At 40.5% G+C, this 19559-nt stretch overlaps 1 protein-coding gene across 2 annotated transcripts in view; it reads left to right on the forward strand.

Annotated features, from left to right (window-relative positions):
• The window catches only part of CNTN5 (contactin 5), an 860183-nt gene that overhangs the window by 785500 nt on the left and 55124 nt on the right, over positions 1-19559 (forward strand). For both annotated transcript variants that reach the window (XM_072134178.1, XM_072134179.1), the window contains 2 exons: positions 5834-5992; positions 13667-13816. In XM_072134178.1, coding sequence (XP_071990279.1) covers positions 5834-5992; positions 13667-13816 — 309 coding nt within the window. The remainder of the gene's footprint in view (positions 1-5833; positions 5993-13666; positions 13817-19559) is intronic.

Below are 19559 nucleotides of genomic sequence, written 5' to 3' on the forward strand. Positions count from 1 at the left end.
AAATTTTCTAGCGTGGGAATCTGTTTGCTTGTTTTGTAAAAAAAAATATATTTAAAAAAGAAATAAAAAACAATAGAAATTCAGTCAAGTAAAGGAACAGATTTCCCTGCTTCACTTAATTCATAAAAATTTTATTTAAAAAATCCAGAAGCGAGCGGCTCATTAATTTAAATGCAGGGGCTCTTTGCAACAGAGAAACCCTAAAAAAAAGCGAGCAAAATAAAAAGTCAGCAAGGAAAATCTAACGCTGAGGCCTCGTTCCCTCCGCCAGAACGGGAGTTAATCTTCGGAATGCGACCCATTCAGCGCGCTGTAACCTTCTGCTTCAGCAGACTGCACACAGCACCACAGCCCCGTGTTATCATGGCTCCACGTCTTGCTTGATTTACCAGAAAATCAGATGCACTTACATCTATTTTCTGTTCTGATGATGATGCATTATCATAAAAGGCATTGCATTATTTCCACCGCGCCAGCAAATAGTCCGCAAGCCTTCTCTACGGATGGAGGTTTTAATCATAAATTGCAATTTCTCACTCCAAAACAGAAGGGAATGCAATTTAAAGGTACATAATGAAGATAAGTACCATACACAGGCAATCACAATGGTGAAGGCGCTGACAGATACTGAATGCCGCCGCTCCGAATGTTCCGGCGCTGATACATTTTAGAGCTGAGCGTATTGTGCAGGGGGAGGAGGAGGGGAAGGGGAAAGTCACTTACAGCAGAGTGAAAGGCAAGTGATATGACTGGGAGGTCGGAGAAATCAAAATACCGTATTTACTGGCGTAGAAGACTAACGGATGTATAAGGCGACCCCCAACTTTTCCAGTTAAAATACTGGCGGTCCCCTACTTAAGGACACCTGACCCCTAGTTACAGACAGACCTCTCTGCCCCCTGTGACCTCTGTTAAAGCTCTCTGGATGTTACTATAGTCCCAGACTGCAATGATCAGCTGTAAAGTGTCTGTAATGAAACTTTATTGATAATCCTTGGTCCCATTGCTGCAAAAAAATTTTAAACTCAAATTGTCACTGGAGCAAAAAAAAAATTTTGTCTGGATCTACAATTATAAAATATACAGTTCCGACTTACATACAAATTTAATTTAAGAACAAATCTAGGGAACCTATCTTGCACATAAATCGGGGGCTGTCTATATAGGGTTTGGGATCTACTTGTCGTATAAGATCACCTTTCTTCCAACGCATATATGTTAAAAATGAAAAAAAAATACATCAGATTTGATTTTTAGATTTTTATTACGGTAATTAAAAAGTTCTATACAAATAAAAAAAATCTTTTGCCATCTTCTGGTGCTAATAACTTTTTCATACTTTGGAGATGAACTGACGTTTTCATTACTTCCTATTAGAGGACTGTACGGCCGTTAGATCACTTTGTAATTATTATTATTTGTATAACATTTTTTTTATTGCAAAATGGGGAAAAAGTGGCGTTTCGGACTTTTGAGCGCTATTTTCTGTTACGGGGTTTAAACACCGGGAATAACCGTTATTATATTTTGATAGATTGGACATTTTGGGACGCAGTGAAACCTAACATGTTTATGATTTTTTACTGGTTATCAAATTTTTATATCAGTTCTAGGGAACGGGGGTTGATTATAATTTGGGGGGTTTTATTTATTTATTTTTTAAAACTTACTTTTTTAATTTATTTATTTTTTTACTATTTTTCGGACTCCCTAGGGTACTTTAACCTGGCAACTACTGTTATACTAGGGTATGGAAGTATATGGGGATATTACTGATCGTTTGTTACAATGTGGCACTGGCACATTGTAACAAATATTCATTCAATGGGGCTCATTTACTAAGGGTCCTGCGGCCCCGATTCCGTCGGGTTTTCCCGAATATTTCCGATTTGAGCTCTTTTGCACCGAATTGCCCCGGGTTTTTGGTGCACACAATCGGATTGTGGCGCATTGGCGCCGTCTTTCACGCGACAGAAATCGGGGGGTGTGGCCGCCGGACAACCGGGCGGATTTGGAAAAACTGCGGAATTTAAAAAACGATTTGTGTCACCAGACACACACTCACATGCACTGGGAAGAAGAAGGTGAACTCCGGCGGACCTCGGCGCAGCAGCGACACCTGCTGGATATCGTGCGCACGACCTTAATGAATCCCGACAGACCCCAATCCTCGTCGGACGACGCGCCGCAGGCTCGCGACTGGACCGGGTAAGTAAATGTGCCCCAATATCTTTGGCAGGATTCTGGAGGGCGAGTATCTGAGGACATCCCACAAAGCTGAGCAGCAGCAGCTTCACCCACTCTGCCTATTGCCGGCAAAGCTGCTGGCAGGGGGGCATGACAACAATCTAAGCCAAGATGGCAGCGCCCTTGCTTGCCAGCTTAAGGGTGTGTGTTTGCTGCAGGGGTGGGTGTTTGCTGCAGCAGTGGGTATTTGCTGCACCTTATTGCCTGGCGTATAAGATGGCCCAGAGTTCTAAAAAGGTTTTCAGGGGTTAAAAAATCGTCTTATACGCCTGGAAATATGGTATGTTATCAGACCCACTGCTTTTTGCAGAGAAGTTGTAATTATTTTAACCATTCCATTTAATGGGAACCTGAAAGTCTTTGTGAGAATGCAAAAGAGGCATCAGTCATTGTTCCTGGATATCCATGAAATTATACCTTTATGTGTGTTGTTAGCAGCAGGGTGGTACAAAAAACTGATATATATTCCAGGATTGCAGCTGGACTTGATGCAGCACTAGACATCTGTGTGATCGTACTTTTGTGTGTGTTTTAGTAGCAGGACTGTGAAAAAAGTCCATAAAAGAGAAAAGCAGCAGCGCTCCTTTGGTTTAGGTAAAAAAAAAATTGGTGTCCTTTGTTCACTAAACAATAATGATATAGTACATTTTTTCAACTTTAGTCATGCATGGTGCATTGTTTTGTGAATAAAGGACACCGCTTTTTTACTCCAATCAAAGCTGTGCTGCTGTTTTTTTCTCTTCTGAGGACATCGGAATGGATCCGGCTGGATCGACTATGTACTCAAACACAGTATACCGACCCTATTGGGCTTTATGTCTCACATCCTCTTGTTCAAGGACTGTCAAACATGCATTTATATTCCAAGATTGTAGCTGAACTTAGAGAAGGACGACAAGTACTCACAATCATGTGCTTTTAGATTTCTGCATTGAACTTCTGCACAGCCCCACCTTTATGCTCTGAGTAAGAGCTGTAGCAGGCTTATGGTTATATGTTACAGGAAAAGGGGAGGGGCTTGGGAGCAATTTGAATGCAGGGATCAAAGAACACAGAAGTGTGAGGAAACTCCATCAGGCCAAGTCCATCTACAGTTGTGGTATATAAAAGTATTTTTCACAGTCCTGCTGCCACTAACAACATACAGAATAAGGGTTAATACCTAACACTGAATGGTCAAAACTACTGGTATATTCCCTTTAAATCAATTTCAAGTTAACGGGGCACAATCCGCCATAACCTGGTCTGATCATCCTGGTCCATCCTCTGTGTATCAGCTGATCTGTGGTGGTGCGTGGTGATGGACCAATCTGATAATGGGGACCTATTCTGTGATTTTTGATCAATGTAGCCTAAAAAATAATAGGCTACCCTAGTATCGGTTATTATAATTAGAGATGAGCGGACCCAATGATTGGGATCGGTGTTTGTGTTCGGCTGCCTAACCTGGACATATTACCAATCCGGCAATTTGATGTCCCTAGCAACTAGCCATGACTATGATTGGACAGGGGACAAGTCTTGCCAATCACAGACAAACTCGAATGCCGAACCCGATCCCAAACATCGGCTCCGCTCATCTATACAGGCAGTCCCCGGGTTACGTACAAGATGGGTTCCATAGGTTTGTTCTTAAGTTGAATTTGTATGTAAGTCGAAACTGTATATTTTATAATTGTAGCTCCAAACAAAATTTTTTTTTGCCCCAGTGACAATTGGAGTTTCACATTTTTTTGTTGTAATGGCACCAAGGATTATCAATAAAGCTTCATTACAGACACCTAATAGATGATCATTGCAGTCTGGGACTATAGTAACATCCAGAGAGCTTCACCAGAGGTCACAGTGGGCAGAGGGGTCTGTCTTTAACTATGGGTCGTCTGTAAGTTGAATGTCCTTAAGTAGGGGACCGTCTGTACTTGTAACGTGAAAGGCTGTCCATATACTTTTAAGAACAAGCGATCTATTAAATCTTCGGAGACTTTGTAGCGCAGAATTTTTTTCCAACTTTTCCTTGACAATGTCAAAGGGTCTTTAAAAAAATTTGGATGTCATTGAATTCCAGGGGGAACATTCAGTGATGTCTTTTTTAGATGATTTTACAAGGTTCTGCATTCATTTTTTTTTTCTTCTCTAAGAACTTCGGTTGTTCTCCTATTGCTGGAGAGTGATTGTGAGGAGTAATATAGCCCCTGGGAAGGAAGGATTCTCCAGCCTAACCATCCAGCTGACAGTATGAATGATTACCAGCCAGCATAAAATGTAATGATATAGCAATGAGAGGAATGACATCTGCATAGCGGGTCCTGGCTGCCTGTCACAAATTCTTCACTGGTGACTACGGCTTGATACATTGCCACATCTCTGCCGTCCAAAGTGCTTTTACAACATAAAGACTTTTGCCTGAGATCCAAAACCTCTTCTTTATAGATTTCAAGTGCTGCGAAATTTGATTGTCAACATGTAATATATGTGATGTCCCCATAATGAATCACATCTGTCACTTGTCCTCCACTTGTCGAAGTTTTGTAAAGAATTACAAATGAGAAAAACTGTGGATACTTCCGGAACCAAACATCAAAATTAGTGACTGTCTGAAGAGATCTAGGGCCACGCCAGCGCCATGGGGCTTGTTTACCGGTAGTGATGAGCTGATCCAAACCACGATGTGCAGGTCCATGCAGAACTTCCGGGTTTGGTTCCCTCAGTCTGAATCTGGACTTCGGCCAGAGATGAGCACACCCAACAATCCTGCTTGGGTTCGGCCATCCGACTGAGATATATTGCCGGATTGGCAACCAAATAGCCAATCCAGTGAAACACCTAGCAACTAACCATGGCTATAACTGGCCAGGGTCCCCGAAAAAGAACGTTGGATCTGCTCATCCCGTGTTGGGTTCTGGCACCGATCGCGGGTGTTAACACTTTATATGCCGACTGCATTTTTTTTTGGACCTGCATTTTTTCTAGGATCATCACCCGCTCACAAAACCTAAATCTGAATGGGTCTGCTCATCACTGTTAGCAAGTCAATTGGATTAATTATTGGATTAAGATTGGCCCACCATTATTTTTTGTATGACTATCACCAGCTGCATTTAAGGGTTTGCGAACCAAACTTCTGTCTAAGATTCAGCCAAACTCACCGAACCTTCAGTGATGACTTACTTATATAACTTATAACTCTAACCTCCTGTAGAAACGTCACAAGCTTCAAAACTGTGTCCTACTCCAACTTTTTATTACTCCCAATAATTCCTCTAGCAGGCCAATGGGTATACTGTAAAATTGTTAGATAGTGTAAAAAGTCCAGGCTAGGGTGATGTAAGCCTGAGTGCCTCCAACATTTAGCACATTATATCAAACTCTTTTTTTGTCTAGAACTCTTTAGATATTATAGGAGTATACCATCAGAGATTCCTTTATATTAAAACTTTGTAATACTACTCGTACCCTGAAGGGGGCGCTTGCTGGGAAGTTGAACACTTTTGAAAGGGCCTGGGGCCTTGAAAGTGAGAAAATATCTTGTTATATGAAGATAGAGAGATAGGAATTTTTTCTCTTTTAATACTGATTTGTTTTTCAGGTCCCCCGGGTTCACCTGGAGTTGTAATTGTGGAGGAAATTACCGAAAGTACAGCCACTTTGTCCTGGAGTCCTGGCGCTGACAATCACAGTCCCATCCTATATTACAATCTACAAGCCCGCAGTCCTTTCTCATTAGGCTGGCAGACCGTGAGGACCGGTAAGCTCAAGTCTTGCCTATATAGTATATCACTATACTGCCGTAACTATCTCCTCCATGTGATTAATTATATAAGATTTCCCCTCCTGGTGTTGCTGTTTCCATGTTAAGGATGGAGTATAAGCAACTCCCGCTCATAATAAACTCTTTCCACAATATTACTTTTCACTAAGTGATAAGATTGCTTTCTAATTACTGATCAATCTCAGCCAGTGTCTTGACTTTCCATGTCTTTTTGCACTTCCTTTCCTTCAGGTGTTCAGTACTTTTTCCCTCATTTTTACACATAACTTAATTATGTTGATTTCATTGGTAGTGTGGCTTTTATGGCTTGGAGATGCGTAAATCTTTTTGTTGTTTCGTAGATTTTGTAAAAATCTACCATTTTTCAGGCAAAATTTCCAATCTTTTCTGACTCACTTAGGAAAAATATTTCAGAATGGCTGCTAGCTAGTACTGTTCTTCAAAGAGCTTAGAGAGAGATGAGGGAAAATTCTAAGATTATTTAAAAAAAAAAATTGCAAAATGTGTTTTAGAGGACTTGACAGATGTTATATACCAATTTAAAGGACAATTAGATCATCATTGGTTTAAACCGTTACAATTTTCCCCAACCGAATCAATTGAAAAAATTGACAAAGGTTCTACGAATCAAATCTTGAATGGTCACTTACCTGCTGTAGTTATTCTCTGGGGAGAATTTACAGTCAATAGAAACTTTAGAAATGCATTTATTGACATGTTCAATAAGTAATCCACCTGTTGTATATAGAGCAGGTAATGAAACCGCCATCATTTTGTATGGATTCAGTGGAAGAGGTGTCGCGAAAACGTTAACAACTTGCCTCTTTTTATGTTTTTTTGAATGGACGGAAGCCAAAAACTAAACGGCATAAAATGTCATTTAACCACATAAATACTCTGCAAAATTGTTGTTGGTTTATGATTACACCATCGTCACCCCTCCTTTCATTAGTATTTATTTTATAAATCAATTTTTCATCATGCCTCCGATTTACCTCGCGGGATAGAAGTAGGCCACCTGTAAAAGCAATTTTTTTTTTTTTCTTCAATTCATCTTCGATTGTCATCTCTTGGCTAACTTAATGAGAATGAATTGCTCAAGCAAGGCTTACTACCAGTGCCCAGAAGAAAATTAATTGCATAACCTCCATACAGTATCTCCAGCTACAATTCTTCCCGGTCTTTTGATAGGATACAATAGCAGATGGTTAACAAGAATCCCCTGTGGGGATATAGAGGAATGGGGCTGGCATGGCTATTTTTTAAAAAGTGCACTGGCAGACATGCTTCATTATCGGAGGGATCTCGACATATCATTAGAATAAGGCTTCGGGACTACATGATAAGCATAGCCAACTGCTTACCTAATCCGCCGCTATGTGACCGCAGCTAAAATCGCAAGGTCCGTGTCTAATTTGCAGTCACACTTTATTATAGGATGCCGCATGCATAGCAATGACATCTATCTCCAAGCTTCTAGGATTTTTATGCTTTCATCATTTTGATTGGTGGGAGGGGGTAACCCTTGAAGTGTCTACGGACTTCTGATGGAATTGTAGGTCAAGTATTTTTAGAAAACATTGAAAGATGAAAGGGCATAAAGGAGAATCCATTTACTTACATTATTTTTAAGATTCCAATTTGGGAAAGAAAAAGATGAACATGAAAAGGATGAAAAGAAGGTGTTATTGGGCATTTGTTTCCACGATTACAAATATAAAAGTAGGTGAAGTAGATGGAGTCTACGAACTCCTTTATCACCCCATGGGTAAGAACTGCATTTTATAATAAGACCTTAACTATTATTATATTTTTATTCTATTTCTTCAAATTGGATTAAGTATTAAGTTCTGTGGTTAAATTAATTTTGCCAGCGGTCTCCACTAGAGGGAGCTTATTTCATGCCGTGTTGTTATTGAAAGGATTCTCTGGGTTAATATTTTTGTTTTTACTATTGGCCCCATAAGGTTTAAAACAATAAATATTTACCTCTGTTTTTACCTCTGCTCCAGTAGGGTATCCAGGCCTCAATATATTTCCAAAAATTCCAAAATGAAGGAAGATATGTCCAATATCCAATAATCCTTGGTATTGCATATGCCACAAAGGGTAGAGCCACCCTTTAAACTGGCTCTCTGGAGACCAAAGTGGCTCTCAGGGATAAAGACCACCGTCTATCATAACTATATCTCCTACAACTCTGCTGTTACCCCAAATATACCAAGAATATGCATTACCAAATATTTTTTAATGCTGTAAACTTGCAGACCCTTGCAGAACCTACTCGCTTGTAATGGCCCTGCTTGCTGTCACTGAGCAACAAACACAAGATTTGGTCACTTTTTACAAAGATTTTTTGTAAACTGCCCTAGCTCAGACTTGTCCTGTTGGACCAGCACTTGTGGCCCATTCCCTGGTTGCCCTTTCCATAGCTACAACCCTGTGGAACAAGATATTATAGGGGCCTTTGGGCTATTTATACTTTTAACGACTAATCCAGGATAGGTTATTAGTAGTTGGTAGGTTGAGGTATTTCACCACAATCCCCAATCAGTCAACTGTTATACACCATGGTCGTGGCTAGAAGGCTACTCCATCTACAGTATATTGTATAACAGCTGACTGATTGGGGTGCCGTATGTTTCATCTCCACAATCTTCTTCCACTGACATCCATATCCTATAGATGGGTTATTAGTAGTATTGGTGCCCAGACAACCCCTTTAATCAGAACATAAAATGATGATATGGTTGAACCTCCTGACTGATGCAGCTCTAGTGTCTCATTACCGGACTTCTTCTGCCGGCAAACCCTGCTCTAGGCCTTCAAACCTCAGGCGTAAAGATGCTTCTCATGTCAAGCTGCATCTGGATGTCTGGATACTGTACATTATGAGAAGTTTCAGTTTCCTGACCTACATAATCCGCACATCTCTTACACAGGACCGCTTCTGAGATGTATGATGTGGATATCATAAGGTTAAAAATACAAAGTCTTTCTTCAACCGGCAAGAACATTTAACTTTCTCCAAAATGTAAATGTCCGGGAATTTGGAGCAAACATTCAAGTTAAAAAAAACCCCACTTAATGGGGTTGTCTGAAGATAAAAAAATTGATATATGACTAGGGAAGCGGGAGCTTAAAAAACAATAAACTACATATACTCACTTTCTCTGGCTCTCCGTTCTCCTATGGGGCTGAACGTCACTGACCAGTCTCTTTTGTCGACAGGGGCCAGTGGTGCCGTCCCTTCCACTGCCTTGCTACAACAGGAGTTCAGGCAGTAACAGGTATGGCAGTGGTTGGGACAGGACCACTCTAGTGATGGAAGGTGCCTCGGGAGAACCTGAGCACCTGAGGAGGTAAATAGTGTTTAAGCCCCTTCCTCCAAACAATTTTTATCCCTGGATAGCCCCTTTTAAGGGATTTTCAGCTTAAACATAGTGTTGACCAAAGAGAAGATCATCAATTTTAGATCAAATGGGGCCAACACCCAGAACATCAAGTAATCAGCTGCTTCTGGGTTCCTCTAGGAGGAATGGAGTTGGAAGAACAGTGCCACTATATGAAGTGGACAGGCCAGGGTAACTGCAGCTACCCATAAACACTATATCCATGGGATAGACTTTTTATAGACTCTAGTTTCCCCATCGGCGAAAACCCATTTTCGAAGCACAATCGGGTCAGCAATAGGCCATGAATCTTGCCCTTAGAATCTTTGACAGCTGATTTTATGGATGAAAATCATGGAGAACCAGGAATTTGCAGCTACGTGAGAGCTATTCCATGAATTACATGGCACCTTTCCATACGAATGATGGTTCATGTAATACAAGGAAAGCTCAGGTAAGCAGAATAGAAAGAACACTCATTGAGGTTCTCTCTCTTCTGGCTTATAGACATAGGGAGCAGCTTCCTGTGATGTCTATGCATGGACACCTTTGTTTGACATCGTAAGGGTCAATAGGACCTCAATTAATTTGACCTTCACCTATCCAATGCGATTGATCACCAGATACAGTTAAGTCCATAAATATATGGACAGAGACACACTAAAACATTTTTCTAATTTCTGGTTCTGTAATTGTGGTTGGAATACCCTTTCTTGCATCTCTTGACTCTAGTAATTGGGACCACTAATAATTGGGCATGAAAATACATATGGCTCCTAAGGGTAGAGTATCGGTGTGAGAGTGGTTAAGTGATGGATATCATGTCAAATTCATTAATCTCAGGACCCAGTTCTAGCACAGGCATATTCAAGTGACAGATTACCTAATTTAGCCTCTATACAACGCACAGTGCTGTGCTTCATGACCATCGAAGAGCTTCCAAAACTCATCTGAATGCTGAAGTTTCATCAAACAACTTATCATGGGGGGGTTCTGTGTGTTGGATACAACCAATTTGATATTAAGGATCTGTTCTAAGAATAGTTGATCAATATCTTATCCTTGGAAGACTCCTTAAAGGGGTATTCTAATGAAGACAAAATACTTTAAAATATACTAAGGATAATAAAATAAAACAAATCTCTAATTCAATGTTGTTAACAAAAATCTAGCATTTCACATAGGCAAAACACATGGGCATAGCCTCAAGAGACCAATCATCTGGGTGCACACAGAAAAGCAGAGCAACCTGTCTCTATCAGTCCTGGTGTTTACATTTTCGGTGTCCCTGGATATGACCCTAAACCTCTGACTACGGCATGAATAGTTTGTACTGTCCAGTAGCGTGATTAGGAGCTACAAACTCTACAGACAAGATAAGGTCTTGATCAGAAGGAGGGGGGGGGGGGGCATAGTAGTGCTGGCTGTGCTGTACTTTATAGGTAAGATAGCAGAGCTGTGTGTGTCATTGTATCTTATATGCATCTCATGACTCTAATCAGTCTCATCTTTCTTTTTTTATGTGTCAGATACTAGTAGAATTTCAGAAGCTATATAAAAGTGTAGCTAAACCCTTGACCCTGATAATCTAAGTACATTGTCAGCACACAGCATCTCACAGTACTTGAGGAATCACAATGCGTCTGCGCAGCTAAATCTTAGCCAGTGATAGGAGCAAAAATAGCAATTAAACTGAGTAAAAATTGTAAAGTAAGGGGGATAAAAATGATCTTTATTGTGTAGACATCATAAGGAATTTATATATGAGAACTTTATTATTAATATGCTTAAAAAGCTTTATTTTACTGTAGCTATTGCCACATTGGCTGTTTTGACTAGCGGAAAGCTGCCATATGATAACTATTCTTTATCTTTGTTATGAAGGGATAGATGGATAGTTGGATCTGGATTGATAGATGGGAATGAATGGAAATAATAATACATATTTGGTGACTATAGTACAGTAATCCTGTGTTAGCCAGTGCAGCTCGCTGTGATCTGAGAGGGGACTTTGGCTTCCGGTCTTGTACACATTGTACACATAGATTTTCCCAAAGCTATGAAATATTTGTTGCTCTGCTGCCTTCACAATGTTTACAGTGAAGGGTAAAGTTCTTGATCTCCAGAATACTTTTTATCGCTACCTGGAGCAGTAAATTGCCTATGTATCAACACTTTCAAAATTGGATCACAAGCCCAAATGCCTCCAGCCATCAGGCTCTTAAAGAAGAGGAATAATGTTAGGTTCACCGAACCCGAAAGGCTCTTTATAAATAACAGAATAGGAAAATGACTGCGCCGCTTTCTCTCTTTTATTGCTAAAACTAATATAATCTGTCTGAAATGTAATAACATTTTGTATAAACCAAAATGTATTAAAAGCACCTCACTACTTGCCCCTGCGATGCCGTACTCAGCTGTTTATGGCTTCCTATATTAAAGGCATATTTTATAGGTTGGGAATATTTTCAGCAATTTATTTGCAAGACTTTTTCTTGAGCTATTTGCAAAAGTAAAGTTGTCTCCGTTTCCCTTTTTAAGAGGTGATCCACTTTGAAAATTCCTGAAAATTGGATGATTGGAAGAGTAAAACAATCCTTAAACCCCAGCAGTCAGATGTAATTGGCAGGAGAACCATATAGAAAGCATTCAGTTTTCCTGCAGCACCCCCACAGGAAAAGTGAAGAATTACACTGTGTGCACTACCATCTACCATCAAAATCCATTATGATAAAGTAGAGACACTTCCTTATAAATTCAGGCACCGTGACTGTGGTAATCTTCTTATTTTTGTTATCCATTGCCTCCTTTTTTCTAAAATCAAGGTATGTTACCAGGCCCCCTCCATGCTGCAGATTCAAAGACTGTAACACTGCACAGGTGCACTTCCCCCTCCCACTGTGTGCTGAACCTTCCTCTGCTGCAGTGGAATTACAGCAGGCAAGGAGGGGAGACAACGTAACAGCTTGCAATTTTGCAGTGAATTTGTAATGAAACCTTCAGACTCATTAGCATAATTTTAAAAGTTGATTTTAGAAGGAAGGAGGCCATGGATAACAAATATAAGAAGATCACCGCAGTCCCAGTGCATGGATCTATGAGTAAGTGTCCCTGGTTTATCAAGATGGATTTTGATTTTCTTTAACCCCTTCACGCTCCGTGGCCGATATATATCCGCCACGGAGCTGTGAAGGGTGTTTGAAGAGGGCTCACGGGCTAAGCCTTCTTCATACAGAGATGGGCTTTGCTGTATATCGCAGCAAAGACCCGTCGCTAACACCCGCGGTTGGTGCTTGCACCGATCGTGGGTGTTAACCTCTTCTTTGTCGCCGGCGGCACTGAAAGCAAAGCGGTGCATGGGCGCCGCCATGTTACCTTTGATCGTTGCTCCCCCGAACGTCATCGGGGGGCAGTGATGGACTGCCATGACAGCCTTGGTTCTTCATCTGACGTAAAAACGCTGTAAAAACTGAGCCAACAAGAATGTGACGCACATGCGTTTTGTTTCAATTTTTCCACATTTGGAATTTTTTTCCTGCTTCCCAGTACACGGCATGGAATAATAAATAACATCACGGGAAAGTAAAATAAGCGCACAAAATAAGCCCTCACATAGCCCTGTACATGGAAAAATGAAAAAGTTATGGATTTTTGAAGGTGGAGAGCGAGAAATGAGTGAAAAAAACCCTGCGTCCTTAAGGGGTTAAATACAGACATAAGAGATATTCAAATATTTTGGCAGAGAAAAAAACATATTGGCTCCTTTAAATACAAAATTGGTGTGAGTGCAACCACACGGTGCCTCTTGAGCAATCAGCTTGGAATTGGACATCACCGTTATTTTGGGAGCTTCTGTGTATTTTACAAATCACTACATCTTTTTCCCATTCAAGTCAATGACAAAGACACCAGACAAAGACACCGAAAAAATTTGCTCAACTGCACCTGGTAAACGATAAAGGGGAGTTGGACCCCCAGTACTAAAAGTTGGACCCTTTCTGATTTAATATTGATGTCCAGTCCTATGGTTGTGGATTATTTTAAAGTCCTGAATGTACTGTATATGAAGGATTATAGGACCATTTAGATTTGTTATTATGCTGCAATACTATGGGCATCCTCTAGGGGTAAACCAATGATCACAAACGGAAATTCTCACACATATATATTCTATTCTGTGGGAAATAAATATATTTAAAAAATGAGCTTGTGGTATATTTGGGTATTTTTAATTTAATGTTCCATTTATATTTAACAGTTCCAGACATTATAAGTGGAGACATGGAATCAGCCATGGCTGTCGATCTGAATCCTTGGGTAGAATATGAGTTTCGAGTGGTGGCCACTAACAGCATTGGAACTGGAGATCCCAGCGTGCCATCCCGAGTCATCAGGACTAGTGAAGCAGGTAATGTAAACCAAATGTCCTACTAATATAAGTATCCCAACTCCAGACTATCATGGACCCTTCCTGCAACTGCTTGCCATGCCCCTAAACCTAGCAATGCGCTTTGCTGTTGTCATAACTATGGTCTCCGTTAACTGATTTTTTTTAAAGGGAGTCTACCACCTCGCAGCACCCTGTAGAGAACTATACAATGATTTCACACATACCTTTATTATTCCTGCCAATTATACCACCTCCAAGATATTCTCAGCTTAATCCGTATTCTAATGAGGCAGTTGGTGTACTCGGGGCGTGTCCACAGCACCCAGAGCACTGATATTCCAACCTAAAAAAGATCCCTCTTTTTCTAGTGTTGACCCATGCTTCTCACAAAATAAATCTCCAGCTTACCTGATGGTGAAGGCAGGAATACTGGTTCTCTGGTTCTAAAGACGCAACCATGGGACACCAACTGCCTCATTAGAAAGTGGATTAAATTGGGAATTTCTCAGAAACAGACTCATGGACAGAAATAATAAAGTTTTTTTTTTTTTTTTTAATTTTGAAATCATCATGGGATTATTATGATCATGGAAGGTTATAAATAGAGATGAGCGAGCACTAAAATGCTCGGGTGCTCGTTACTCGAGCCGAACATTTCCAGATGCTCGAGTGCTCGTTTCGAGTAACGAGCCCCATTGAAATCAATGGGAGACCCGAGCATTTTTCAGTAAAATTATAAACTTAACGAGCACAGTGAAAGAACACAGTGCAGAACAGATTGCAGATGTTCGGGAACATCTGTGATCTGTTCCGGAGACACGCGTGCAGAACGGTGTTCTCCGCAATAGTATTTGAAGAACAATATGTGTGAAGAACACATTACAGATGTTTGGCAACATCTGCAAGTTGTTCTTCACACATATTGTTCTTCAAATACTATTGCGGAGAACACCGTTCTGCACGCGTGTCTCCGGAACAGATTGCAGATGTTCCCGAACATCTGCAATCTGTTCTGCACTGTGTTCTTTCACTGTTTTCTTCAATTAAACAATTAAATTAAATGTTTTAATTGTATCTTTTACTGTTCTTCACTTTTTTTTTTTTAAATTAAATGCTCGTTATCGAGCAGGGCAAATACTCGTCCGAGCAACGAGCCGGTCCGAGTATGCTAATACTCGACCGAGCATCAAGCTCGGACGAGTATACTCGCTCATCACTAGTTATAAACTCCCTTTAAAGAGATTCTTTAAAATGTGTCTCATGACAACATGTCTACCTGGTGAGATCCCAAAGATCAACTATTATTCCTGAGGAAACTTGCCTGTAAGTGTAGAAACTAAGTATTACACCAGGCCTATAAAGTCAAAAGTTTCTTTGCACCATGTTAGCCAGTGGTTAAATAGATAAAAGTTTAGAGTCCTCAGCTGTTGATACCTCTATTGGCGAGCTAAAAAGGTATCTTATCTACAGCACCTATATGAATCAATGAGTTGTCTATGCAATATAAGACTTGGAAAGTCCACCCATTTGTAAGGCTGAATCCCTTGACTGCACGCTGATTACAAAGTCTATTCCTGTTGGGACCTCCAGAAATCAGCTGAAATCTGTGTTCAGTTTCCCTGCAGTGCCACCCCTGGAGAAATTAAGTATTACACAGTTCCTTTTCAAGTCAATAGATTGTATACAGGCGGCCCCCAACTTAAGAACAAACTTACATATGAACCCTAGTTACAAACGGACCTATAGATGTTGGTTTACTAATTTACTGTACTTTACCTGTAGGCTACAATGATTGGCTTTAACAGTTATAAAAGGATGCTTTGAATGCTCGTCCTGCACATTTTCCATAGTCTCTGTTGGAGTTCCGTCGGAGACTAGAGCGAAAACACTCTGCCAGTTCCGACCTGGTCTACAGGCCGGAACCTCTTAGTGAATATGGACAAGGCCTGCAAGCAGGGACGATTATAAGACATATAAGTCATTCTAAACACCAGTCTCAATTAATTTCCCCCCATTATTTTCTAAAAGTGTGGATGAAAATGAGATTTTTTTTTTAAACTTGACAACCCCTTTAATGTTTTAATGTCAGTTAGAGAATCTCCTAATACCACCCAGACAGCAGGAATGTCATGCGCCCTATTTAACATATCCCATATTATGAGACGTCTCCAGATTGGCTAGGGGCTGCACTTTTTGCATCCTGCATGTTTTGACATAGCGTTACGGGTGATTACTTCAATGTTTCATCCTGCAGGCACTAACCTCTTCTGGAAGTAAGAGATAATAGCAATAACCATATGGGAAGCATATAACATTAACATACATTGGTGAAATGGCTGCAGAGTAAGGGATCCAGGGAGGCATCTTAATTGCTATTACCAAAGTCAATATGCAATTTATTTTCCCCTTCTCAGACATAGACATAATTGCCAAATGTTTTACTGGGGATGTGATTGCCTTTCTTCAGGTCAATATAACTATAACTATAGGACGAGTATTCCAGCCGCTTAGAATTCAATAAAGATTCGACTCTGCAGCCCCCCCCCCCCACCACAACTTCTTCCTTTTATGTAGGTACGAGCGCCCTTCACAAAAACAGCATCATCTGAATGGAAAGGAGAGTGCAAACACAATGTGTAGTAGGCAGCAAGGTCAGCGCTTCTCTATAGACGGCAAGCTGTGAAGCCCGCAGGAAGATTCCCCGCTACTCCACCATCCGAGATTTTTTTTTTCTTGTGGAGCAGAAGTGATAAAAATGAGAACAATAAAATACTGGGAAGAAAACAACAAATAACTACTAAACTAATCTAGGATATAATGGACTGTCTGATGACAAAGTGAAGTTATTGACCGGTTCTGGACACGTAGAAAACAGGTTGGAGGAAGATAGACATGATGAATAGAAACAGTACTACATCAATAGAGAGATATGAGATGGATAAACACTAGATATTATAGATATAGGATAGATATATAGGATAAATACTAGATGTTACTATTACTCTCCGTGCCCAAAGGCAAAGTGGGCCGACGACAGCATTTTTGCCTTGCGTCTGCGCATTACCTGGTTGGACCGGGCATGGGAAGAACATCAAACACTACCTGTTTCCTGATTTCAGCTTGGGTCCACCAGAGTATCCCCTAATATTCTGATCAGTCAGTCCTATCCTGAATAGATAGATAGCTTAGGACAGGGGTTTCTTTTGTTGAGCAACACCATGGGCCCATCTACGACAAACGCCAAGGAAATTTACCTTGAAAGTCTTCAAATTGTGTCGTCTACCACTCAATATCTATAGCTTTCTCGTCTTTTATGTAAGAGTCTGGGTCCACCTAAGAATCTCCTGGTAATCCAATCTCTCCATGGATGAATGGGTGAATACTAGAGATGAGCGAGCACTAAAATGCTCGAGTGCTCGTTACTCAAGTCGAACTTTCCCCGATGCTCGAGTGCTCGTATCGAATAACGAACCCCACTGAAGTCAATGGGAGACTCAAGCATTTTTCACTGAAATAACACATTGAAAGAACACTGAAGAACACATTGCAGATGTTTCCGTACATCTGCTAACTTATCCGAAGACACGAGTGCCGAACAGTGTTCTTCACAATAGTATGTGAAGAACAATATGTGTGAAGAACACATTGCAGATGTTTCCATACATCTACAATGTGTTCTTCACACATATTGTTCTTCACATACTATTGTGAAGAACACCGTTCGGCACTAATGTCTTCTGATAACTTAGCGGATGTACGGAAACATCTGCAATGTGTTCTTCACTGTGTTCTTCACTTAAATGATCCTGTGTTCACTGTTCTTCACTGTGTTTCCTAAACTAAAAGCTTGTTATCGAGCAGGAGAAATACTCGTCCAAGCAACGAGCCGCTTTGAGTACGCTAATACTCGAACGAGCATAAAACTCGGACGAGTATACTTGCTAATCTCTAGTGAATACATAATGGAAATTGACAATACAAAATGTATGATGGGGCTTCCACCTATCATGTGTCATTTTAATAGTGGGGTACTGTTTTGTGGTAGGACAGTAACTACATAGATAGATATTAGATAGATTTGAGATAGTCTAGTTGACTTCATAGTGTCAATGTGGACCGAGGGCTACTACGGTTAGATAAAAGAATGGGAACTCCATAGTACAGCTCAAAATTATGATGTAGGTTTTTTTTTCTACATTGTTTTGTTTACTAACTATGCCATGGAACCAGATCATGGTGTCCCATGGAGGTTCTCACCATCCAAAGGGAATGTGCCAACAAGTGCTGAGTCTCCTCTCTTTAAGGCCCCATGATCTACTTCTATATCTGGAATGCCCTTCATTAAACCCATGACCCTAGAGTCAACCACTGATAAATGAGAACATAAATTACAGAAGGAGCTTCCATACATTAGATATCCATTAATATATATAGTGGGTAAAACAGCCCTCCTGCCTATGACGAGAGACAACACACATCCTCGTGCCTTTATGACTAAGGTCATAGTCAAATTACTCCTTCTATCATTACTATTAATCATTTATATAAGCCATCAACAGTTGGGGTGCAATAAATATGCAAATCCAGCATACATATTTAGACAGATGCAAATAACTAAGATGGTCGTAGTCATGAATATTCATGGAGCTCCATGTGGTGCAGGTAATAAAAAATAAGTGTTACCTCTGCATATATTTCATTTTACAAGCCTCTGTTTGCCGTCTTCAGCAGAGGAGCCCGATCCATTCATGACACTCACATATGCAACTAGCGCAGCTCTTTATCTTTACAGGCTGGGTGATTATGGCTCCCCGACTGTACCTGCCCCGGAAAATATGCCGGATGTTTATAAATAAATAGCGGTGATAAGAATGATTGACGGGTAAAGGATTTGTGCCATGTGGATGCAGATCTACAGATGGCGGCTACAATAGCGTACCAGACATTGAGCCTGATGAGGAAGATGCAATGTATCATCAGAGAATGGCAGATTATTTAAATTAGGTTTTGTGACTGTCCATATAAAAAATAAATCAGAAATATATGAAATTATGTATGAAATATAAATATAACTGGCGCACACACACAAAGCACAGTTTCATGGAGCTCTCATGTTAGCTTTACTGTTTAGACTGGGACATCATCTACAGAGCATCTCGTTATCATTGGTTGTACTGTTGGTGGCTGTCACCATTAAAGGGGTTGTCTGAGTGTTTTACAAAAATCTACAGGTGTCCTGGGAAGGGGGGTGGTAATAAGTCCCCCAAAACTTACCTTCTCGTTCTCCAGTGCCATGTCCATAGGTGCCTCTGTTTGTTTACATGGGCAGGCACACTTGGCTCTGACATCTTGATCCACCCCCCACGCCCACGGCTTGCCCACCCATCCCTTGTCCATGTGCCTGATACACATTGAAACTAAGGAAAGTTGATTTTTTTGATTTACAAAAGGCAGGCTCTTGAGGGTAGAGTCCTGCAGCAGGTATGTGCTGTTCCTCAGCACTCACAGAAAAGACCTAGAACATTCTATCCACAATGAATTTTATGAACTTCCCTAGGGAGGTGGCAAGTTCCATTATCCAACCAGGGACCTTCTTACAATATGGAATTAACAAATAACAAACATTCTCTCATTGGTCAGTATGCAATGTAGTTGCAATACCAAATATAGACAGTAGATACTAAGGATTGCATATATCATGTTGAGGGTAAATGACATGTTCTTAAACGCAACTTCCTATGGAACAACTAGAGATAGAGCC

The sequence above is a fragment of the Engystomops pustulosus genome, chromosome 2 (genome assembly GCF_040894005.1).
Source record: "Engystomops pustulosus chromosome 2, aEngPut4.maternal, whole genome shotgun sequence".
Classification (NCBI taxonomy): domain Eukaryota; kingdom Metazoa; phylum Chordata; class Amphibia; order Anura; family Leptodactylidae; genus Engystomops; species Engystomops pustulosus.